The following is a 24,942-nucleotide window of genomic DNA, read 5'->3' on the forward strand; positions in this document are numbered from 1 at the left end:
TCATCCAGGCAAGTGGAGAGTATTCCATCACACTCCTGACTTGTGCCGTGTCGATGGTGGACAGGGTTTGGGGTCAGGAGGTGAGTTACTCATCACAGGATTCCTGATTGATTGATTGATATTTATTGTCACATGTACCGAAGTACAGTGCAAAGTATTTTTCTGCGGCCGAGGGAACGTACGCAGTACGTACATAGTCGACAAAAGAATAATCAACAGAGAACATTGACAAATGGTACATCGACAAACAGAGATTGGTTACAGTGGGGAACAAGGGGCCAAACAAAGCAAATACATGAGCAAGAGCAGCATAGGGCGTCATGAATAGTGTTCTTACAGGGAACAGATCAGTCCGAGGGGGAGTCGTTGAGGAGTCTAGTAGCTGTGGGGAAGAAGCTGTTCCTATGTCTGGATGTGCGGGTCTTCAGACTTCTGTACCTTCTGCCTGGTGGAAGGGTCTGGAAGAAGGCAATGCCTGGGTGGGAGGGGTCTCTGACAATGCTGTCTGCCTTCCTGAGGCAGCGGGAGGTGTAGACAGAATCAATGTGGGGTGGCAAGCTTGTGTGATGCGTTGGGTTGGGTTCACCACACCCTGCAGTTTCTTGCGATCTTGCCATACCAAGCTGTGATAATAATCGCTTATTGTCACAAGTAGGCTTCAATGAAGTTACTGTGAAAAGCCCCTAGTCGCCACATTCCGGCGCCTTTTCGGGGAGGCCGGTATGGGAATTGAACCCACGCTGCTGGCATTGTTCTGCATTGCAAGCCAGCTATTTAGCCCACTGTGCTAAACCAGCCCCTGCAGCCGGATAGGATGCTCTCTATGGCACATCTGTAGAAGTTGCCCATCGGAAGGTGGGGGTGATTTGCCCTCTTGAACCGCTGCAGTCCCTGAGGTGTAGGTACTCCCAATGTGCTGTTATGCCCAAAGGGTTCATTTAGCACAGGAGCAGGTCACAGTTACTTCATTGAAGCCTACTTGTGACAGTAAGTGATTATTATTATTACTATTATTATGTTATGGAGGGAGTTCCAGGATGTTGCCCCAGCGACAGTGAAGGAACGGCGATATATTTCCACGTCACGGTGGTGAGTGAGTTGGAGGGGAACCTCCAGGTGGTGGGGTTCCCAGGTATCTGCTGCTCTTGTCCTTCCAGATGGTTGTGGTCGTGGGTTTGGAAGGTGCTGTATAAGGAACCTTGGTGAGTTACTGCAGTGCATCGTGTAGACGGTACACACGGCTGCCACTGTGCGTCGGTGGATGAGGGAGTGAATGTTTGTGGAAGGGGAGCAATCAAGCGGGGCTGCTTTGTCCTGGATGGTGTTGGGCTCCTCGAGTGTTGTTGGAGCTGCGCTCATCCAGGCAAGTGGAGAGTATTCCATCACACTCCTGACCTGTGCCGTGTAGATGGTGGACAGGCTTTGAGGGGGAGGGTGGGGGGGGGGGGGGTTGGGGGTGGGGGTGGGGGGAGTCAGGAGGTGAGTTACACTCCGCAGGATTCCTGACCTTTGACCTGCTCTGTCAGCCACAATATCAGTGTGGCTGGGTCCAGTTCAGTTTCTGGTCAATGGTAACCCCCCGGATGCTGATTGTGGGCGATTCAGCGATGGTGATGCTATTGAATGTCAAGGGGCGGTGGTTAGATCCTCTCTTGTAGGAGATGGTCATTGCCGGGCACTTGTGCGGCGTGAATGTAACTTGTCACTTGTCAGCCCGAGCCTGGATATTGTCCAGGTCTTGCTGCATTTGGACAGGGACTGCTTCATTATCTGAGGAGTGGCGAATGGTGCTGAACATTGTGCAGTCACCCGCAAACATCCCCACTTCTGACCTTCTGATGGAAGGAAGGTCATTGATGAAGCAGCGGAAGATGGTTGGGGCCGAGGACACGACCCTGAGGAACCCCTGCAGTGATGTCCTGGAGCTGAGATGATTGACCTCCAACCACCACAACCATCTTCCTTTGTGCCGGGAGTGACTCCAGCCAGCGGAGTGTTTCCCCTGATTCCCATTGACTCCAGTTTAGCTCGGGCTCCTTGATGCCGCACTCGGTCAAACGCTGCCTTGATGTCGAGGGCAGTCACTCTCACCTCACATCTGGAGTTCAGGCGCGGGATTCTCTGCCCCCCCCCCCGCCGGGTCAGCGTGAATCGCGCCCCGCCGCTCCAATGCCAGCTGCCGTATTCTGCGGTGCCGGTTTTGGGCTTGGGAGGGGTTTACGCCACGTGGTCAGGGGCCGTTGGCAGCGGCCCCCCCGGCAATTCTCCGGGCCCCGATGGGCCGAGCGGCCGTCAGTTCTTGGCCAGTCCCGCCGGCGTGAAATGGACATGGTCCCACAAGGTGGGACCTGGCTGAAAGGCCGTCTACTGCACTCCTCGGGGGGAGGGGGGGGGGGTCCGGGGGGGGCCCCCATGGTGGCCTGGCCCGCGATCTGGCTCACCAATCTGCGGGCGGACCTGTGCCGTGGGGGCACTCCTTCCTTCTGTGCCGGCCCCTGTAGGGCTCCGCCATGGCCGGCACAGAGAAGAACCCCCCAGCGCCGGCCAGTCTGCGCAGGCGCCAACTCGCACCGGCGTAGCCCCGGAAGTGCGGAGGATTCCGCAACTTCGGGTTGGCCTGATGCCAGAGTGGTTCTCGCCATTCTTGGCGCCGGCGTCGGGCCATCCCACCAATTGCGGGAGAATCCCGCCCCAGCTCTTTGTCCAATGATGTCAGGAGCTGAGTGACCCGGCGGAACCCAACCTGAGCGTCCGTGAGCAGGTTATTGCTGAGTAAGTGCTGCTTGATCGCTCTGTTGATGACTCCTTCCATCCCTTTGCTGATGGTGGAGAGGAGACTGATAGAGCGGTAATTGGCTGGGTTGGATTTAGATTGGATTGGATTGGATTTTGTTTATTGTCACGTGTACCGAGGTACAGTGAAAAGTATTTTTCTGCGAGCAGCTCAACAGATCATTAAGTACATGAGAAGAAAAGGGAATAAAAGAAAATACATAATAGGGCAACACAACATATACAATGTAAATACATAAGCACCGGCATCGGGTGAAGCATACAGGGTGTAGTGTTAATGAGGTCAGTCCATAAGAGGGTCATTTAGGATGTTAAGTAATGGGTTAAGAGACATTGCAATTAGTTGTCTCATTTATGTTAAGTATCCATTAATTGACACTGATATGTAAAGGGGCTTCAGGTGGCCTCTGTCAGGTGATGTGTGGTTAGAGTTTTGTGCAAAGGCTGTTGGAAGGAAATAAATGTGTGTTGGTGAAAAAGGAACAGAACTTTAGACTCTTCATATCACAGCAACTAAAACATCTAACATAGGAGTCTGGTAACAGTGGGGAAGAAGCTGTTTTTCAATCTGTTCGTGCGTGTTCTCAGACTTCTGTATCTCCTGCCCGATGGAAGAAGTTGGAAGAGTGAGTAAGCCGGGTGGGAGGGATCTTTGATTATACTGCCCGCTTTCCCCAGGCAGCGGGAGGTGTAGATGGAGTCAATGGATGGGAGGCAGGTTCGTGTGATGGACTGGGCGGTGTTCACGACTCTCTGAAGTTTCTTGCGGTCCTGGGCCGAGCAGTTGCCATACCAGGCTGTGATGCAGCCCGATAGGATACTTTCTATGGTGCATCTGTAAAAGTTGGTAAGGGTTAATGTGGACATGCCGAATTTCCTTAGTTTCCTGAGGAAGTATAGACGCTGTTGTGCTTTCTTGGTGGTAGCATCGACGTGGGTGGACCTGGACAGATTTTTGGAGATGTGCACCCCAAAGAATTTGAAACTGCTAACCATCTCCACCTCGGCCCCGTTGATGCTGACAGGGGTGTGTACAGTACTTTGCTTCCTGAAGTCAATGACCAGCTCTTTAGTTTTGCTGGCATTGAGGGAGAGATTGTTGTCGCTACACCACTCCACCAGGTTCTCTATCTCCCTTCTGTATTCGGACTCATCGTTATTCGAGATCTGCCCCACTATGGTCGTATCGTCAGCAAACTTGTAGATGGAGTTGGAACCAAGTTTTGCCACGCAGTCGTGTGTGTACAGGGAGTAGAGTAGGGGGATAAGTACACAGCCTTGCGGGGCCCCGGTATTGAGGACTATTGTGGAGGAGGTGTTGTTGTTCATTCTTACTGATTGTTGTCTGTGGGTCAGAACGTCGAGGATCCAGTTGCAGAGTGGGGAGCCAAGTCCTAGGTTTTGGAGCTTTGATACGAGCTTGGCTGGGATTATGGTGTTGAAGGCGGAGCTGTAGTCAATAAATAGGAGTCTGATGTAGGAGTCCTTGTTTTCGAGATGCTCGAGGGTTGAGTGTAGGGCCAGGGAAATGGTGTCTGATGTGGACCGGTTGCAGCGGTATGCGAATTGCAGTGGAGCAAGGCATTCTGGGAGTATGGAGGTGATGCGCTTCATGATCAACCTCTCGAAGCACTTCATTACGACTGAAGTCAGGCCACCGGACGGTAGTCATTGAGGCACGTTAGAAATGCAAGTAGAATTGTCAAGCTTAAGAGTTGCACATTCTCCCCGTGTGTGCGTGGGTTTCCTCCGGGTGCTCCGGTTTCCTCCCACAAGTCCCGAAAGGCATGCTGTTAGGTAATCTGGACATTCTTAATTCTCCCTCTCTGTACCCGAACAGGCGCCGGAGTGTGGCGACTAGGGGCTTTTCACAGTAACTTCATTGGAGTGTTAATGTAAGCCTACTTCATAGAATTTACAGTGCAGAAGGAGGCCATTTGGCCCATCGAGTCTGCACCGGCTCTTGGAAAGAGCACCCTACCCAAACTCAACACCCCACCCTATCCCCATAACCCAACCCAACACTAAGGGTAATTTTGGACACTAAGGGCAATTTAGCATGGCCAATCCACCTAACCTGCACATCTTTGGACTGTGGGAGGAAACCGGAGCACCCGGAGGAAACCCACGCACACACGGGGAGGACGTGCAGACTCCGCACAGACAGTGACCCAAGCCGGAATCGAACCTGGGACCCTGGAGCTGTGAAGCAGTTGTGTTATCCACAAGGCTACCGTGCTGCCCCTTGTGACAATAAAGATTCTAAAAAGAAGTCCGAGCAGTGGTGTGGTGTTGGCCATTGATGAGTCTGTTTCGGACCAGCGCAGTCTATTTTAAACAAGCAGAAAGTGATGTTTAATTTGCAGTTTGGTTTCTTTCAAGTCTTATCGACAAAGCCTTTTTCTAAGATTTACCCCAATCCTCTTGCCCACTGGGACTAATTGAATAGCTTTTTCTAGGAGAGAGCAGGGGAACAATGGGCCGAATGGCCTCCTGCGCTGTAAGATCCTCTGATTCTTGATGATTTGGCTGGACACCACAGCATGAAAGTATCAAGGAGTTTTGCAGTTTTCCAAACCCTCAAACTCGGCAATTTCAAAGTTTGTTCTCGCTTTCAACCATTCCCTTTGTTAACAACATAATGAAGTTCGTGAGGAGCTCAGCAGTGGATGTTTTCTGGGTGGAGAAAAGAGGGTCGAGGAGCCGGAGAAAAGAGGGTCGAGGAGCCGAACAAAGAAATCTGTCTCACATTTGCTCAGATATTTTTTCCCTGCGATATTTCCTCGAAACCCTCCAGGTTTTAGGAGTTGCCTCTGTGCTCGCTGCCAGCAATTTTTCATTTTGCACAGTGAGAGCATACTTTCACCTTGTTGACTGAGAGTTGAGCTCAGTGCCAGCGGCTGAGTAAAAGCTGCACTTTGTACCAGCCTGCATAAAAAAGGGCTTTAATTTTCCAGAAGAAACAGCTGGCCCCACTGGATTTGCCTGCCATTCAAAGCGGGTCTCGAGTTTAGCCTGACCAAGGAGGCCACATCCCTGCTCACCTTTTTAATAAATTTCTCAGTGTTTCCAATCGCCCTCATCTGGCCGTCGCTTGACCGGTCGGTGCACCAGGTATTTGACGATTGCGAACTGCTTATTTTTCTGGGCTAGTAACACGGGGAAACAGTTCAAACCCCAGTGTTGCCAGATGTGGAATTGAAGTGACAACAAAACAAATTGCATTGAATGTAACCGCTTTAATGTAACAGAACATCCCCAAGGAGCTTCACAGCAACATCATAAAACAAAATATGACACCAAGTCACTTCAGGAGCTAATAATCTTTGTTAAGCTTACATTAGCACTGAAAAAGCCAGTGGAAACAGGAACTTTCAAAAGAAATAAGTGGATAAAGAGTTGAAATGGAAAGATTCTTCGGGTATGGGGAACGAGCAGTGTTGGAGAGACTAATTGGAAAGCTCTTTCACCGAGCTATCGCAGGCAGGATGGGCCGAATGATGTCCTCTGAGGGAGGGACAGTGTGAGATGTGACCCGGGGAGGGGGGATGCGTGTGGATTCTGGGCTAGACTGTTGGGGGAGGGGGAGGGTTGATGCCAAGACTTGTGGCTGAGTGGGAAGGGGATTATCTATTCCCCGTTTCGCGGAGGACTTAAGCCGAGACCAGCGACGGGAGCAGTGAGTCCGTGTTTACTGCTGGCAGAGAGGGACCACTCCCAATTTGGCAAAAAACAAAGCTCCTGGAAATAGTCTGTTTATAAAAATCAATGTGATGCGGTGATTTATATCGCTTTTAATTTCCGTCCCATACCGCTGAGAACGGTGTGGACCAATCGCTGTGCGGAATAGCAAAGGATCCCAGTGATAATTCCTCCTGTCCCTGTCTGTCAGAGACCAGCGTTTACATTAGTCACTCCTCTTTTGTCTGTTTTCCCGTTCCTGACTAGTTTACTCTCACATTCTCACATAATCGCACATTCCGGGAGTGGAAGTCCTTCTGATTGATGAAGGGACCCCCTGATGAGCCAGTGCTCTTGGGGGCCATGTGTTCCATCGATCAGTCCCTGGACCTGGAGAAACGTGCAGGCTCCACACAGACAGTGACCCAGCGGGGAATCGAACCTGGAACCCTGGAGCTGTGTAGCCACAGTGCTATCCACTGTGTTACCGTGCTGCCCCATGGCTGGGCAACAATGCTGGCCCAGCCAATGACACCCACATCCCAGGAACGAATAGTGCTTGTGCTGGGAGGGTAGGTGAAGTATGATGTGGGTGGACCAGGGAGGGTGCTAAAGGCCACGGTGCGAGTGTCCTTTGGGGTGAGCTCTGCTATTCCCCAGCTTCCCCGTTTTGCTAACTTTGCCTTAATTTAATTGCTCTGTTTTATCACCTTTGCTCTTGAGTCGCCAGGTATCTTTATGATACCGCCACGTGGTTCAAGTCCGAGTAATGATCAATAATCCAACACACCGCTTAGTAAGATTTAAATCAAAGCACATTTATTGGACACAGTAATCACTACTCATGTAAAAATTCTACGTCTAAGCTACTTCTACGACTAACAGGCCAATACTTAACTTGGAACTGGCCCACCAGGTCAGGGAAACGAATGGCCTTTCGTTCGGGTTCTGAGCCTGCGGGATTCGAAGTTGGTACAGATTGGTAGCTAGGAGCGCCTATCTCGTAGCGAGCGTTGAAGTAAGACTTACTGGATATCGGCGGCGGCTGAACCGGTCACTGTCAAGGGTTGGTTCGCGTTGCTGAGTGACCCGGTCAAGAAGAGAAGAGAAGAACGATTTGAACTTGGGCTTGATTCTTATCGTCCCCAGGGGCTTCCCGCCTTTCGGGGCGGACACTGTACCTGGTTCCAAGTGATTGGACTTGGTCCCAATCGCTTGGTTCGATTTTCCCCAATGCTGGAGCGGTTCCCTGATCGATGGGCGGTCCTGAGGTGGTCGTTCACCTCCCATTGTGTAGGCTTCTGCTGGTGCCAAAGAGTCTGGTTTGGCTTTATGTGTCTAAATGTTGCTCATTATTCCCGGGGATTGCTCATTAATATGCAGATGGCTGGTGTTTTGTCATGCTGATGGTTGCCGGTATTGATCTTGTCTGGCCTTTCCAGAGGTAAATACACAGTCAACCTGCAGCTGCTTGTTTGTGTCCTGTTGGCTGACTTTCCCATCAGCCTTTGCCGTTCGCCATTTTAAATCGGGAGTTGGCCAATTTAGCTGGCTACACCCGGCAGAGGGGCTGAGCTTCTGAGGAGTGACAGCTCCTGGTGGACTGATTGAGCTCGGCGCCCAGACCCCGCTTGTAAATAGCTGTAGTGAATCAAACCCGGGCGCTTTCCGCCTGAGAGGGGTGGAGCATCGTGAAGGCCCGGAGCACTGTGGGCCAAACCCGCTAATCATATTTAAACAAATGCATATGCCGGTTTTGTATGCTGTGACCTTTGTTCTCGCCACCAGCGAGCGACCCGGAGAACGATTCTGATTCGGCCCAGGGCACGGACCTCGATTTTGGCCGGACGCCCGAATCTCCGCCCGATCGCGGTTCGCGTTCGCAGCATCGCGAAGCGGAGCATCTCGCCCGTAGGATTCTGAGGGGTCAGACTGGGTTAATATTGGGAGGATATTTCCACTCGTAGAACAGGGCAGTGTTGCAGACTGAGGGGGAGCTCATTTAAGACGGACTTGAGGAAGAATTTCTCTCTCAGAATGGGGAGTCTGAGGAATTCTCTCCCCCAGGGAGCTGTGCAGACCGAGTCCTCGAACATTTCCAAGGCTGAGATCGAGAGGTTTCTAATCAGTTGGGGAATGGAGGGTTACGGAGAGAAGGGGGCTGTTTAGCACAGGGCTAAATCGCTGGCTTTGAAAGCAGACCAAGGCAGGCCAGCAGCATGGTTCAATTCCCGTAACAGCCTCCCCGAACAGGCGCCGGAATGTGGCGACTAGGGGCTTTTCACAGTAACTTCATTGAAGCTTACTCGTGACAAGCGATTTTCATTTCATTTCAAGTTGGATTTAGTGATCAGCCATGAGCTTATTAAATGGTGTAGCAGGCTCAAGGGGCTGAATGGCCCTCCTCCTGTTCCTGTGTAACAGGCTCGAGGGGCTGAATGGCCTCCTCCTGTTTCTGTGTAACAGGCTCGAGGGGCTGAATGGGCCGCCTCCTGTTCCTGTGTAACAGGCTCGAGGGGCTGAATGGGCCTCCTCCTGTTCCTGTGAAACAGGCTCGAGGGGCTGAATGGGCTCCTCCTATTCCTGTGTAACAGGCTCCAGGGGCTGAATAGGCTCCTCCTGTTCCTGTGTAACGGACTCGAGGGGCTGAATGGGCTCCTCCTGTTCCTGTGTAACGGACTCAAGGGGCTGAATGGCCCTCCTCCTGTTCCTGTGTAAAAGGCTGGAGAGGGGCTGAATGGGCCTCCTCCTGTTCCTGTGTAACAGGCTGGAGAGGGGCTGACTGGGCCTCCTCCTGTTCCTGTGTAACAGGCTCGAGGAGGGGCTGAATGGGCCTCCTTCCGTTCCTGTGTAACATGCTCAAGGAGGGGCTGAATGAGCCTCCTCCTGGTCCTGTGTAACAGGCTGGAGAGGGGCTGAATGGGCCTCTTCCTGTTCCTGTGTAACAGACTCGAGGAGCTGACTGGGCCACCTCCTGTTCCTGTGTAAAAGGCTGGAGAGGGGCTGAATGGGCCTCCTCCTGTTCCTGTGTAACAGGCTGGAGAGGGGCTGACTGGGCCTCCTCCTGTTGCTGTGTAACAGGCTCGAGGAGGGGCTGAATGGGCCTCCTCCCGTTCCTGTGTAAAAGGCTGGAGAGGGGCTGAATGGGCCTCCTCCTGTTCCTGTGTAACAGGCTGGAGAGGGGCTGAATGGGCCTCCTCCCGTTCCTGTGTAACATGCTCGAGGAGGGGCTGAATGGGCCTCCTCCTGTTCCTGTTTAACAGACTCGAGGAGGGGCTGACTGGGCCTCCTCCTGTTCCTGTGTAACAGGCTCGAGGAGGGGCTGAATGGGCCTCCTCCCGTTCCTGTGTAACATGCTCGAGGAGGGGCTGAATGAGCCTCCTCCTGTTCCTGTGTAACAGGCTGGAGAGGGGCTGAATGGGCCTCTTCCTGTTCCTGTGTAACAGACTCGAGGAGCTGACTGGGCCACCTCCTGTTCCTGTGTAAAAGGCTGGAGAGGGGCTGAATGGGCCTCCTCCTGTTCCTGTGTAACAGGCTGGAGAGGGGCTGACTGGGCCTCCTCCTGTTGCTGTGTAACAGGCTCGAGGAGGGGCTGAATGGGCCTCCTCCCGTTCCTGTGTAAAAGGCTGGAGAGGGGCTGAATGGGCCTCCTCCTGTTCCTGTGTAACAGGCTGGAGAGGGGCTGAATGGGCCTCCTCCCGTTCCTGTGTAACATGCTCGAGGAGGGGCTGAATGGGCCTCCTCCTGTTCCTGTTTAACAGACTCGAGGAGGGGCTGACTGGGCCTCCTCCCGTTCCTGTGTAACATGCTCGAGGAGGGGCTGAATGGGCCTCCTCCTGTTCCTGTTTAACAGACTCGAGGAGGGGCTGACTGGGCCTCCTCCTGTTCCTGTGTAACAGGCTGGAGAGGGGCTGAATGGGCCTCTTCCTGTTCCTGTGTAACAGACTCGAGGAGCTGACTGGGCCTCCTCCTGTTCCTGTGTAAAAGGCTGGAGAGGGGCTGAATGGGCCTCCTCCTGTTCCTGTGTAACAGGCTCGAGGAGGGGCTGAATGGGCCTCCTCCTGTTCCTGTGTAACAGGCTGGAGAGGGGCTGAATGGGCCTTCTCCTGTTCCTGTGTAGAAGGCTGGAGAGGGGCTGACTGGGCCTCCTCCTGTTCCTGTGTAAAAGGCTGGAGAGGGGCTGAATGGGCCTCCTCCTGTTCCTGTTTAACAGACTCGAGGAGGGGCTGACTGGGCCTCCTCCCGTTCCTGTGTAACATGCTCGAGGAGGGGCTGAATGGGCCTCCTCCTGTTCCTGTTTAACAGACTCGAGGAGGGGCTGACTGGGCCTCCTCCTGTTCCTGTGTAACAGGCTCGAGGAGGGGCTGAATGGGCCTCCTCCCGTTCCTGTGTAACATGCTCGAGGAGGGGCTGAATGAGCCTCCTCCTGTTCCTGTGTAACAGGCTGGAGAGGGGCTGAATGGGCCTCTTCCTGTTCCTGTGTAACAGACTCGAGGAGCTGACTGGGCCTCCTCCTGTTCCTGTGTAAAAGGCTGGAGAGGGGCTGAATGGGCCTCCTCCTGTTCCTGTGTAACAGGCTCGTAGAGGGGCTGAATGGGCCTCCTCCTGTTCCTGTGTAACAGGCTGGAGAGGGGCTGAATGGGCCTCCTCCTGTTCCTGTGTAAAAGGCTGGAGAGGGGCTGACTGGGCCTCCTCCTGTTCCTGTGTAAAAGGCTGGAGAGGGGCTGAATGGGCCTCCTCCTGTTCCTGTGTAACAGGCTGGAGAGGGGCTGACTGGGCCTCCTCCTGTTGCTGTGTAACAGGCTCGAGGAGGGGCTGAATGGGCCTCCTCCTGTCCTGTGTAACAGGCTGGAGAGGGGCTGAATGGGCCTCCTCCTGTTGCTGTGTAACAGGCTCGAGGAGGGGCTGAATGGGCCTCCTCCTGTCCTGTGTAACAGGCTGGAGAGGGGCTGAATGGGCCTCCTCCTGTTCCTGTGTAACAGACTCGAGGAGGGGCTGAATGGGCTCCTCCTGTTCCTGTGTAACAGGCTGGAGAGGGGCTGACTGGGCCTCCTCCTGTTGCTGTGTAACAGGCTCGAGGAGGGGCTGAATGGGCCTCCTCCTGTCCTGTGTAACAGGCTGGAGAGGGGCTGAATGGGCTCCTCCTGTTCCTGTGTAACAGGCCGGAGAGGGGCTGAATGGGCTCCTCCCGTTCCTGTGTAACAGGCTCGAGGAGGGGCTGAATGGGCCTCCTGTCCTGTGTAACAGGCTGGAGAGGGGCTGAATGGGCCTCCTCCTGTTCCTGTGTAAAAGGCTGGAGAGGGGCTGACTGGGCCTCCTCCTGTTCCTGTGTAAAAGGCTGGAGAGGGGCTGAATGGGCCTCCTCCTGTTCCTGTGTAACAGGCTGGAGAGGGGCTGACTGGGCCTCCTCCTGTTGCTGTGTAACAGGCTCGAGGAGGGGCTGAATGGGCCTCCTCCCGTTCCTGTGTAAAAGGCTGGAGAGGGGCTGAATGGGCCTCCTCCTGTTCCTGTGTAAAAGGCTGGAGAGGGGCTGAATGGGCCTCCTCCTGTTCCTGTGTAACAGGCTGGAGAGGGGCTGAATGGGCCTCCTCCTGTTCCTGTTTAACAGACTCGAGGAGGGGCTGACTGGGCCTCCTCCTGTTCCTGTGTAACAGGCTCGAGGAGGGGCTGAGTGGGCCTCCTCCCGTTCCTGTGTAACAGGCTCGACGAGGGGCTGAATGAGCCTCCTCCTGTTCCTGTGTAACAGGCTGGAGAGGGGTTGAATGGGCCTCTTCCTGTTCCTGTGTAACAGGCTCGAGGGGCTGAATGGGCTCCTCCTATTCCTGTGTAACAGGCTCCAGGGGCTGAATAGGCTCCTCCTGTTCCTGTGTAACGGACTCGAGGGGCTGAATGGGCTCCTCCTGTTCCTGTGTAACGGACTCGAGGGGCTGAATGGCCCTCCTCCTGTTCCTGTGTAAAAGGCTGGAGAGGGGCTGAATGGGCCTCCTCCTGTTCCTGTGTAAAAGGCTGGAGAGGGGCTGAATAGGCCTACTCCTGTTCCTGTTTAACAGGCTCGAGGAGGGGCTGACTGGGCCTCCTCCCGTTCCTGTGTAACAGGCTCGAGGAGGGGCTGAATGAGCCTCCTCCTGTTCCTGTGTAACAGGCTGGAGAGGGGCTGAATGGGCCTCTTCCTGTTCCTATTTCTTATAGAATCATAGAATTTACAGTGCAGAAGAAGGCCATTCGGCCCATCGAGTCTGCACCGGCTCTTGGAAAGAGCTCCTTACTTAATCCCTCCCCTCCACCCTATCCCCATAACCCAGTAACTCCACCTAACCTTTTTGGACACTAAGGGCAATTTATCACGGCCAATCCACCTAACCTGCACATCTTTGGACTGTGGGACGAAACCGGAGCACCCGGAGGAAACCCATGCAGACACGGGGGGAACGTGCAGACTCCGCACAGACAGTGACCCAAGCCGGAATCGAACCTGGACCCTGGCGCTGTGAAGCAACTGTGCTAACCGTTGTGCTACCGTGCTGGATAAGACAAGTGCAGGAATAGTCCATTTGACCCCCCCCCCTCCCCACCCAGCCAGAGGAAACAGCATCCCTGTATCCAGCCTCCCAGCCCTGTCAGAATTTTAGACATTTCAGTGAGATCCCCTCTCATTCATCTAAACTCCAGTGAACAGAGGCCCAGTCGCCCCACTCCCCCCTCACACGACAATCCCGCCGTCCCAGGACTCAGTCTGGTGAACCTTCGCTGCTCTCCCTCTGAGCCAATAGTATCCTTCCTCAGAAAAAGAGACGGAACTGCCCACAATACTGCCGGTGTGGTCTCACGAAGGCCCTGTCCAGCTGCACTAAGACACTACAGCTATGACTAAACTTTCAAGAATACTCCATTATCTGTAACACGTGTTTCAGCCTCCTGAGGTAGTGGAAGGTGCTATAGAAATGCAGTTGAAGTGTGCCCTCTATTATGTGTCCGACGGCCAATCTTTCCTCACATCTGCCTTTTTCTTTCTCTCTGTGATGGACGGTGCAGACATCCCCAATGAGCGAATGAACAGCGAACTGATGGACAACAATTTGAATTACCCAAACATCAGTGTGGTGGGTCGCAAGCCAGTCAGACTGGGCTCGAAGACCACAGCAGTGATTCGCGAGCGGAACAACGCGCAGTGGAGATCCATGGACCGAAGCAGCAAGGCAAATGAAGAGCCAAGGAGACCCTGGCCCCAGCTGGTAAACAAACAGCCCGAGATTCCCCGAGCTTTAACAGGCTGAGCTGCTGACACTGACTGTTAACTTCAGCTGCTTCATTGCACTTTTCTCACCAGCTCCGTGTGTGTGTGCCCACTACAGGCAGCTCACTGTGTGTGTGTGCCCACTACAGGCAGCTCACTGTGTGTGTGTGCCCACTACAGGCAGCTCACTGTGTGTGTGCCCACTACAGGCAGCTCACTGCGTGTGTGTGTGTGTGTGTGTGACTCCCATGTCCCCAAAAGCTGCTGTCTCATATCCAGTTATTCACCTGCTCTGTTTACCGTCTATTTGGACTCTGCCAGACTGCCTGGCTCCACCTCTCCCTCCCCCATTCCACTTCTCTCCGTCCCTCCCTCCACTCTTGCTTCTCTCCCTCCCTACACTCTCGCTTCTCTCCCTACCTCCACTCTCGCTTCTCTCTCTCCCTACCTCCACTCTCGCTTCTCTCCCTCCCTCCCTCCAATCTCGCTTCTTTCACTCCCTCCCTCCTCTCTCGCTTCTCTCCCTCCCTCCTCTCTCGCCTCTCTCCCTCACTCCCTCCACTCTCGCTTCTCTCCCGCCCCCATTCCACTTCTCTCCCTCCCCCATTCCTCTCTCGCTTCTCTCCCTCCCTCCACCCTCGCTTCTCTCCCTCCCCCATTCCTCTCTCGCTTCTCTCCCTCCCTCCTTCCACTCTCGCTTCTCTCCCTCCCTCCCTCCACTCTCGCTTCTCTCCCTCCCCCATTCCACTCTCGCTTCTCTCCCTCCCTCCCTCCACTCTCGCTTCTCTCCCTCCCTCCCTCCACTCTCGCTTCTCTCCCTCCCCCATTCTACTCTCACTTCTCTCCCTCCCTCCCTCCACTCTCGCTTCCCTCCCTCCCTCCCTCCCTCCACTCTCGCTTCCCTCCCTCCCTCCCTCCACTCTCGCTTCTCTCACTCCCTCATTCCTCTCTCTCTTTTCTCCCTCCCTCATTCCACTTCTCTCCCTCCCTCCCGTATTCCACTCTCGATTCTCTCCCTCCCTCATTTCACTTCTCTCACTCCTCCATTCCACTTTCGCTTCCCTCCCTCAACAAACAAAGAACAAAGAAATGTACAGCACAGGAACAGGCCCTTCGGCCCTCCAAGCCCGTGCCGACCATGCTGCCCGACTAAACTACAATCTTCTACACTTCATGGGTCCGTATCCCTCTATTCCCATCCTATTCATGTATTTGTCAAGATGCCCCTTAAATGTCACGATCGTCCCTGCTTCCACCACCTCCTCCGGTAGCGAGTTCCAGGCACCCACTACCCTCTGCGTAAAAAACTTGCCTCGTACGTCTACTCTAAACCTTGCCCCTCTCACCTTAAACCTATGCCCCCTAGTAATTGACCCCTCTACCCTGGGGAAAAGCCTCTGAATATCCACTCTGTCTATGCCCCTCATAATTTTGTATACCTCTATCAGGTCTCCCCTCAACCTCCTTCGTTCCAGTGAGAACAAACCGAGTTTATTCAACCGCTCCTCATAGCTAATGCCCTCCATACCAGGCAACATTCTGGTAAATCTCTTCTGCACCCTCTCTAAAGCCTCCACATCCTTCTGGTAGTGTGGCGACCAGAATTGAACACTATACTCCAAGTGTGGCCTAACTAAGATTCTATACAGCTGCAACATGACTTGCCAATTCTTACACTCAATGCCCCGGCCAATGAAGGCAAGCATGCCGTATGCCTTCTTGACTACCTTCTCCACCTTTGTTCCCCCTTTCAATGACCTGTGGACCTGTACTCCTAGATCTCTTTGACTTTCAATACTCTTGAGGGTTCTACCATTCACTGTATATTCCCTACCTGCATTAGACCTTCCAAAATGCATTACCTCACATTTGACCGGATTAAACTCCATCTGCCATCTCTCCGACCAAGTTTCCAAACAATCTAAATCCTGCTGTATCCTCCGACAGTCCTCATCGCTATCCGCAATTCCACCAACCTTTGTGTCGTCTGCAAACTTACTAATCAGACCAGTTACATGTTCCTCCAAATCATTTATATATACTGCAAAGAGCAAAGGTCCCAGCACTGATCCCTGTGGAACACCACTGGTCACAGCCCTCCAATTAGAAAAGCATCCTTCCATTGCTACTCTCTGCCTTCTATGACCTAGCCAGTTCTGTATCCACCTTGCCAGCTCACCCCTGATCCCGTGTGACTTCACCTTTTGTACTAGTCTACCATGAGGAACCTTGTCAGAGGCCTTACTGAAGTCCATATAGACAACATGCCCTACCTGCATCAATCATCTTAGTGACCTCCTCGAAAAACTCTATCAAGTTAGTGAGACATGACCTTCCCTTCACAAAACCGTGCTGCCTCTCACTTCTACGTCCATTTGCTTCCAAATGGGAGTAGATCCTGTCTCGAAGAATTCTCTCCAGTAATTTCCCTACCACTGAAGTAAGGCTCACCGGCCTGTAGTTCCCTGGATTATCCTTGCTACCCTTCTTAAACAGAGGAACAACATTGGCTATTCTCCAGTCCTTCGGGACATCCCCTGAAGACAGTGAGGATCCAAAGATTTCTGTCAAGGCCTCAGCAATTTCCTCTCCAGCCTCCTTCAGTATTCTGGGGTAGATCCCATCAGGCCCTGGGGACTTATCTACCTTAATATTTTTGAAGACACCCAACACCTCGTCTTTTTGGATCTCAATGTGACCCAGGCTATCTACACACCCTTCTCCAGACTCAACATCTACCAATTTCTTCTCTTTGGTGAATACTGATGCAAAGTATTCATTTAGTACCTTGCCCATTTCCTCTGGCTCCACACATAGATTCCCTTGCCTATCCTTCAGTGGGCTAACCCTTTCCCTGGCTATCCTCTTGCTTTTTATGTACGTGTAAAAAGCCTTTGGATTTTCCTTAACCCTATTTGCCAATGACTTTTCGTGACCCCTTCTAGCCCTCCTGACTCCTTGCTTAAGTTCCTTCCTACTTTCCTTATATTCCACGCAGGCTTCGTCTGTTCCCAGCCTTTTAGCCCTGACGAATGCCTCCTTTTTCTTTCTGACGAGGCCTACAATATCTCTCGTTATCCAAGGTTCCCGAAAATTGCCGTATTTATCCTTCTTCCTCACAGGAACATGCCGGTCCTGAATTCCTTTCAACTGCCACTTGAAAGCCTCCCACATGTCAGATGTTGATTTGCCCTCAAACATCCGTCCCCAATCTATGTTCTTCAGTTCCCGCCTAATATTGTTATAATTAGCCTTCCCCCAATTAGGACATACATCCTAGGACCACTCTTATCCTTGTCCACCAGTACTTTAAAACTTACTGAATTGTGGTCACTGTTACCGAAATGCTCCCCTACTGAAACATCTACCACCTGGCCGGGCTCATTCCCCAATACCAGGTCCAGTACCGCCCCTTCCCTAGTTGGACTGTCTACATATTGTTTTAAGAAGCCCTCCTGGATGCTCTTTACAAACTCCGCCCGTCTAAGCCCCTGGCACTAAGTGAGTCCCAGTCAATATTGGGGAAGTTGAAGTCTCCCATCACCACAACCCTGTTGTTTTTACTCTTTTCCAAAATCTGTCTACCTATCTGCTGCTCTATCTCCCGCTAGCTGTTGGGAGTCCTGTAGTAAACCCCCAACATTGTTACTGCACCCTTCTTATTCCTGATCTCTACCCATATAGCCTCACTGCCCTCTGAGGAGTCCTCCCGCAGTACAGCTGTGATATTCTCCCGAACCAGTAGCGCAACTCCGCCACCCCTTTTACATCCCCCTCTATCCCGCCTGAAACATCTAAATCCTGGAACGTTTAGCTGCCAATCCTGCCCTTCCCTCAACCAGGTCTCTGTAATTGCAACAACATCATAGTTCCAAGTACTGATCCAAGCTCTAAGTTCATCTGCCTTACCCGTAATACTTCTTGCATTAAAACATATGCACTTCAGGCCACCAGACACGCTGTGTTCAGCAACCTCTCCCTGTCTGCTCTGCCTCAGAGCCCCACTGTCCCTATTCCCTAGTTCTCCCTCAATGCTCTCACCTTCTGACCTATTGCTCCCGTGCCCACCCCCCTGCCATACTAGTTTACACCCTCCCGTGTGACACTAGCAAACCTCGTGTCAGCTAGTGTCCACTCATTCCCTCATTCCACTCTCGCTTCTCTCCCTCCCTCCCCTCCACTCTCGCGTCTCTCCCTCCCCCATTCCACTCTCGCTTCCCTCCCTCCACTCTCGCTGCTCTCCCTCCCTCCCTCCACTCTCGCTTCTCTCCCTCCCGCATTCGACTCTCGCTACCCTCCCTCCCTCCCTCCACTCTCGCTGCTCTCTCTCCCTCCACTCTCGCTTCTCTCCCTCCCTCATTCCACTTCATTCCCTCCCCCATTCAACTCTCGCTTCTCTCCCTCCCTCCCTCCACTCTCGCTTCTCTCCCTCCCTCCCTCCACTCTCGCTTCTCTCCCTCCCTCCCTCCACTCTCGCTTCTCTCCCTCCCCCATTCCACTCTCGCTTCTCTCCCTCCCTCCCTCCCTCCACTCTCGCTTCTCTCTCTCCCTCCCTCCACTCTCACTTCTCACCCTCCCTCCCTCCACTCTCACTTCTCACCCTCCCTCCCTCCACTCTCACTCCTCTCCCTAACTCCCTCCACTCTCGCTTCTCTCCCTCCCTCTCTCTACTCTCACTTCTCTCCCTCCCTCTCTCTACTCACGCTTCTCTCCCTCCCTCCCTCCACTCTCGCTTATCTCCCTCCCTCCCTCCACTCTCGCTTCTCTCCCTCCCTCCCTCCACTCTCACTTCTCACCCTCCCTCCCTCCACTCTCACTTCTCACCCTCCCTCCCTCCACTCTCACTCCTCTCCCTCCCTCCCTCCACTCTCGCTTCTCTCCCTCCCTCTCTCTACTCTCACTTCTCTCCCTCCCTCTCTCTACTCACGCTTCTTTCCCTCCCTCCCACCACTCTCGCTTATCTCCCTCCCTCCCTCCACTCTCGCTTCTCTCCCTCCCTCCCTCCACTCTCGCTTCTCTCCCTCCCTCCCTCCCTCCCTCCACTCCCGCTTCTCTCCCTCCCTCCCTCCCTCCCTCCCTCCACTCTCGCTCCTCTCCCTCCCTCCCTCCACTTTCGCTTCTCTCCCTCCCTCCCTCCACTCTCGCTTCTCTCCCTCCCTCCACTCTCGCTTCCCTCCCTCCCTCCCTCCACCCCCGCTTCTCTCCCTCCGTCCCTCCCTCCACTCTCACTTCTCACCCTCCCTCCCTCCACTCTCGCTTCTCTCCCTCCCTCCCTCCCTCCCTCCACTCCCGCTTCTCTCCCTCCCTCCCTCCCTCCCTCCCTCCACTCTCGCTCCTCTCCCTCCCTCCCTCCACTCTCGCTCCTCTCCCTCCCTCCCTCCACTCTCGCTTCTCTCGCTCACTCCCTCCACTCTCGCTTCTCTCCCTCCCGCATTCCACTCTCGCTTCTCTCCCTCCCTCCACTCTCGCTTCTCTCTCTCCCTCCCTCCACTCTCGCTTCTCTCCCTCCCTCCCTCCCTCCACTCTCGCTTCTCTCCCTCCCTCCACTCTCGCTTCTCTCCCTCACTCCTTCCACTCTCGCTTCTCTCCCTCCCTCCACTCTCGCTTCTCTCCCTCCCTCTCTCCACTCTCGCTTCTCTCCCTCCCTCCCTCCACTCTCGCTTCTCTCCCTCCCTCCCTCCACTCTCACTCCTCTCCCTCCCTCCCTCCACTCTCGCTTCTCTCCCTCCCTCTCTCTACTCTCACTTCTCTCCCTCCCTCTCTCTACTCACGCTTCTCTCCCTCCCTCCCTCCACTCTCGCTTATCTCCCTCCCTCCCTCCACTCTCGCTTCTCTCCCTCCCTCCCTCCACTCCCGCTTCTCTCCCTCCCTCCCTCCCTCCCTCCCTCCACTCTCGCTTCTCTCCCTCCCTCCACTTGCGCTTCTCTCCCTCCCTCCACTCTCGCTCCTCTCCCTCCCGCCCTCCACTTTCGCTTCTCTCCCTCCCTCCCTCCACTCTCGCTTCTCTCCCTCCCTCCACTCTCGCTTCCCTCCCTCCCTCCCTCCACTCCCGCTTCTCTCCCTCCGTCCCTCCCTCCACTCTCACTTCTCACCCTCCCTCCCTCCATTCTCGCTTCTCTCCCTCCCGCATTCCACTCTCGCTTCTCTCCCTCCCTCCACTCTCGCTTCTCTCTCTCCCTCCCTCCACTCTCGCTTCTCTCTCTCCCTCCCTCCACTCTCGCTTCTCTCCCTCCCTCCCTCCACTCTCGCTTCTCTCCCTCCCTCCACTCTCGCTTCTCTCCCTCACTCCTTCCACTCTCGCTTCTCTCCCTCCCTCCACTCTCGCTTCTCTCCCTCCCTCTCTCCACTCTCGCTTCTCTCCCTCCCTCCCTCCACTCTCGCTTCTCTCCCTCCCTCCTTCCACTCTCGCTTCTCTCCCTCACTCCTTCCACTCTCGCTTCTCTCCCTCCCTCCTTCCACTCTCGCTTCTCTCCCTCCCCCATTCCACTCTCACTTCTCACCCTCCCTCTCTCTACTCTCGCTTCTCTCCCTCCCTCTCTCCACTCTCGCTTCTCTCCCTCCCTCTCTCCACTCTCGCTTCTCTCCCTCCCTCCCTCCACTCTCGCTTCTCTCCCTCACTCCTTCCACTCTCGCTTCTCTCCCTCCCTCCCTCCACTCTCGCTTCTCTCCCTCCCTCCTTCCACTCTCGCTTCTCTCCCTCCCGCATTCCACTCTCGCTTCTCTCCCTCCCTCCACTCTCACTTCTCTCTCTCCCTCCCCCATTCCACTCTCACTTCTCACCCTCCCTCTCTCTACTCTCGCTTCTCTCCCTCCCTCTCTCCACTCTCGCTTCTCTCCCTCCCTCTCTCCACTCTCGCTTCTCTCCCTCCCCCATTCCACTCTCGCTTCTCTCCCTCCCTCCCTCCACTCTCACTTCTCACCCCCCTCCCCTCTCGATTCTCTCGTTCACTCCTTCCACTCTCGCTTCTCTCCCTCCCTCCACTCTCGCTTCCCTCCCTCCCTCCCTCCACTCTCACTTCTCTCTCTCCCTCCCCCCCTCCACTCTCGCTTCTCTCCCTCCCTCCACTCTCGCTTCCCTCCCTCCCCCATTCCACTCTCACTTCTCAACCTCCCTCCCTCCACTCTCGCTTCTCTCGCTCCCGCATTCCACTTCTCTCCCTCCCTCTCTCTACTCTCGCTTCTCTCCCTCCCTCTCTCCACTCTCGCTTCTCTCCCTCCCTCTCTCTACTCTCGCTTCTCTCTCTCCCTCCCTCCACTCTCGCTTCCCTCCCTCCCTCCCTCCACTCTCACTTCTCTCTCTCCCTCCCCCCCTCCACTCTCACTTCTCACCCCCCCTCTACTCTCGCTTCTCTCCCTCCCGCATTCCACTTCTCTCCCTCCCGCATTCGACTCTCGCTACCCTCCCTCCCTCCCTCCACTCTCGCTGCTCTCTCTCCCTCCACTCTCGCTTCTCTCCCTCCCTCATTCCACTTCATTCCCTCCCCCATTCAACTCTCGCTTCTCTCCCTCCCTCCCTCCACTCTCGCTTCTCTCCCTCCCTCCCTCCACTCTCGCTTCTCTCCCTCCCCCATTCCACTCTCGCTTCTCTCCCTCCCTCCCTCCCTCCACTCTCGCTTCTCTCTCTCCCTCCCTCCACTCTCACTTCTCACCCTCCCTCCCTCCACTCTCACTTCTCACCCTCCCTCCCTCCACTCTCACTCCTCTCCCTAACTCCCTCCACTCTCGCTTCTCTCCCTCCCTCTCTCTACTCTCACTTCTCTCCCTCCCTCTCTCTACTCACGCTTCTCTCCCTCCCTCCCTCCACTCTCGCTTATCTCCCTCCCTCCCTCCACTCTCGCTTCTCTCCCTCCCTCCCTCCACTCTCACTTCTCACCCTCCCTCCCTCCACTCTCACTTCTCACCCTCCCTCCCTCCACTCTCACTCCTCTCCCTCCCTCCCTCCACTCTCGCTTCTCTCCCTCCCTCCCTCCACTCTCGCTTCTCTCCCTCCCTCCCTCCCTCCCTCCCTCCACTCTCGCTCCTCTCCCTCCCTCCCTCCACTTTCGCTTCTCTCCCTCCCTCCCTCCACTCTCGCTTCTCTCCCTCCCTCCACTCTCGCTTCCCTCCCTCCCTCCCTCCACTCCCGCTTCTCTCCCTCCGTCCCTACCTCCACTCTCACTTCTCACCCTCCCTCCCTCCACTTTCGCTTCTCTCCCTCCCTCCCTCCACTCTCGCTTCTCTCCCTCCCTCCACTCTCGCTTCCCTCCCTCCCTCCCTCCACTCCCGCTTCTCTCCCTCCGTCCCTACCTCCACTCTCACTTCTCACCCTCCCTCCCTCCACTCTCGCTTCTCTCCCTCCCTCCCTCCCTCCCTCCACTCCCGCTTCTCTCCCTCCCTCCCTCCCTCCCTCCCTCCACTCTCGCTCCTCTCCCTCCCTCCCTCCACTCTCGCTCCTCTCCCTCCCTCCCTCCACTCTCGCTTCTCTCGCTCACTCCCTCCACTCTCGCTTCTCTCCCTCCCGCATTCCAATCTCGCTTCTCTCCCTCCCTCCACTCTCGCTTCTCTCTCTCCCTCCCTCCACTCTCGCTTCTCTCCCTCCCTCCCTCCCTCCACTCTCGCTTCTCTCCCTCCCTCCACTCTCGCTTCTCACCCTCACTCCTTCCACTCTCGCTTCTCTCCCTCCCTCCACTCTCGCTTCTCTCCCTCCCTCTCTCCACTCTCGCTTCTCTCCCTCCCTCCCTCCACTCTCGCTTCTCTCCCTCCCTCCCTCCACTCTCACTCCTCTCCCTCCCTCCCTCCACTCTCGCTTCTCTCCCTCCCTCTCTCTACTCTCACTTCTCTCCCTCCCTCTCTCTACTCACGCTTCTCTCCCTCCCTCCCTCCACTCTCGCTTATCTCCCTCCCTCCCTCCACTCTCGCTTCTCTCCCTCCCTCCCTCCACTCCCGCTTCTCTCCCTCCCTCCCTCCCTCCCTCCCTCCACTCTCGCTTCTCTCCCTCCCTCCACTTGCGCTTCTCTCCCTCCCTCCACTCTCGCTCCTCTCCCTCCCGCCCTCCACTTTCGCTTCTCTCCCTCCCTCCCTCCACTCTCGCTTCTCTCCCTCCCTCCCTCCCTCCCTCCACTCCCGCTTCTCTCCCTCCCTCCCTCCCTCCACTCTCGCTCCTCTCCCTCCCTCCCTCCACTCTCGCTCCTCTCCCTCCCTCCCTCCACTCTCGCTTCTCTCGCTCACTCCCTCCACTCTCGCTTCTCTCCCTCCCGCATTCCAATCTCGCTTCTCTCCCTCCCTCCACTCTCGCTTCTCTCTCTCCCTCCCTCCACTCTCGCTTCTCTCCCTCCCTCCCTCCCTCCACTCTCGCTTCTCTCCCTCCCTCCACTCTCGCTTCTCACCCTCACTCCTTCCACTCTCGCTTCTCTCCCTCCCTCCACTCTCGCTTCTCTCCCTCCCTCTCTCCACTCTCGCTTCTCTCCCTCCCTCCCTCCACTCTCGCTTCTCTCCCTCCCTCCCTCCACTCTCACTCCTCTCCCTCCCTCCCTCCACTCTCGCTTCTCTCCCTCCCTCTCTCTACTCTCACTTCTCTCCCTCCCTCTCTCTACTCACGCTTCTCTCCCTCCCTCCCTCCACTCTCGCTTATCTCCCTCCCTCCCTCCACTCTCGCTTCTCTCCCTCCCTCCCTCCACTCCCGCTTCTCTCCCTCCCTCCCTCCCTCCCTCCCTCCACTCTCGCTTCTCTCCCTCCCTCCACTTGCGCTTCTCTCCCTCCCTCCACTCTCGCTCCTCTCCCTCCCGCCCTCCACTTTCGCTTCTCTCCCTCCCTCCCTCCACTCTCGCTTCTCTCCCTCCCTCCACTCTCGCTTCCCTCCCTCCCTCCCTCCACTCCCGCTTCTCTCCCTCCGTCCCTCCCTCCACTCTTACTTCTCACCCTCCCTCCCTCCATTCTCGCTTCTCTCCCTCCCGCATTCCACTCTCGCTTCTCTCCCTCCCTCCACTCTCGCTTCTCTCTCTCCCTCCCTCCACTCTCGCTTCTCTCCCTCCCTCCCTCCCTCCACTCTCGCTTCTCTCCCTCCCTCCCTCCACTCTCGCTTCTCTCCCTCCCTCCACTCTCGCTTCTCTCCCTCACTCCTTCCACTCTCGCTTCTCTCCCTCCCTCCACTCTCGCTTCTCTCCCTCCCTCTCTCCACTCTCGCTTCTCTCCCTCCCTCCCTCCACTCTCGCTTCTCTCCCTCCCTCCTTCCACTCTCGCTTCTCTCCCTCACTCCTTCCACTCTCGCTTCTCTCCCTCACTCCTTCCACTCTCGCTTCTCTCCCTCCCTCCACTCTCACTTCTCTCTCGCCCTCCCCCATTCCACTCTCACTTCTCACCCTCCCTCTCTCTACTCTCGCTTCTCTCCCTCCCTCTCTCCACTCTCGCTTCTCTCCCTCCCTCTCTCCACTCTCGCTTCTCTCCCTCCCTCCCTCCACTCTCGCTTCTCTCCCTCACTCCTTCCACTCTCGCTTCTCTCCCTCCCTCCCTCCACTCTCGCTTCTCTCCCTCCCTCCTTCCACTCTCGCTTCTCTCCCTCCCGCATTCCACTCTCGCTTCTCTCCCTCCCTCCACTCTCACTTCTCTCTCTCCCTCCCCCATTCCACTCTCACTTCTCACCCTCCCTCTCTCTACTCTCGCTTCTCTCCCTCCCTCTCTCCACTCTCGCTTCTCTCCCTCCCTCTCTCCACTCTCGCTTCTCTCCCTCCCCCATTCCACTCTCGCTTCTCTCCCTCCCTCCCTCCACTCTCACTTCTCACCCTCCCTCCCCTCTCGATTCTCTCGTTCACTCCTTCCACTCTCGCTTCTCTCCCTCCCTCCACTCTCGCTTCCCTCCCTCCCTCCCTCCACTCTCACTTCTCTCTCTCCCTCCCCCCCTCCACTCTCGCTTCTCTCCCTCCCTCCACTCTCGCTTCCCTCCCTCCCCCATTCCACTCTCACTTCTCAACCTCCCTCCCTCCACTCTCGCTTCTCTCGCTCCCGCATTCCACTTCTCTCCCTCCCTCTCTCTACTCTCGCTTCTCTCCCTCCCTCTCTCCACTCTCGCTTCTCTCCCTCCCTCTCTCTACTCTCGCTTCTCTCTCTCCCTCCCTCCACTCTCGCTTCCCTCCCTCCCTCCCTCCACTCTCACTTCTCTCTCTCCCTCCCCCCCTCCACTCTCACTTCTCACCCCCCCTCTACTCTCGCTTCTCTCCCTCCCGCATTCCACTTCTCTCCCTCCCTCTCTCTACTCTCGC

General features: G+C 55.5%; 1 protein-coding gene across 1 annotated transcript in view; it reads left to right on the forward strand.

Annotated features, from left to right (window-relative positions):
• The window catches only part of LOC140385887 (insulin-like growth factor-binding protein 2), a 180,509-nt gene that overhangs the window by 118,970 nt on the left and 36,597 nt on the right, over positions 1-24,942 (forward strand). Inside the window, exon 2 of the mRNA XM_072468506.1 lies at positions 13,507-13,706. Within this exon, the coding sequence (XP_072324607.1) occupies positions 13,507-13,706 (200 nt within the window). The remainder of the gene's footprint in view (positions 1-13,506; positions 13,707-24,942) is intronic.

This window comes from Scyliorhinus torazame, chromosome 2, assembly GCF_047496885.1.
Source record: "Scyliorhinus torazame isolate Kashiwa2021f chromosome 2, sScyTor2.1, whole genome shotgun sequence".
Taxonomy (NCBI): Eukaryota; Metazoa; Chordata; class Chondrichthyes; order Carcharhiniformes; family Scyliorhinidae; genus Scyliorhinus; species Scyliorhinus torazame.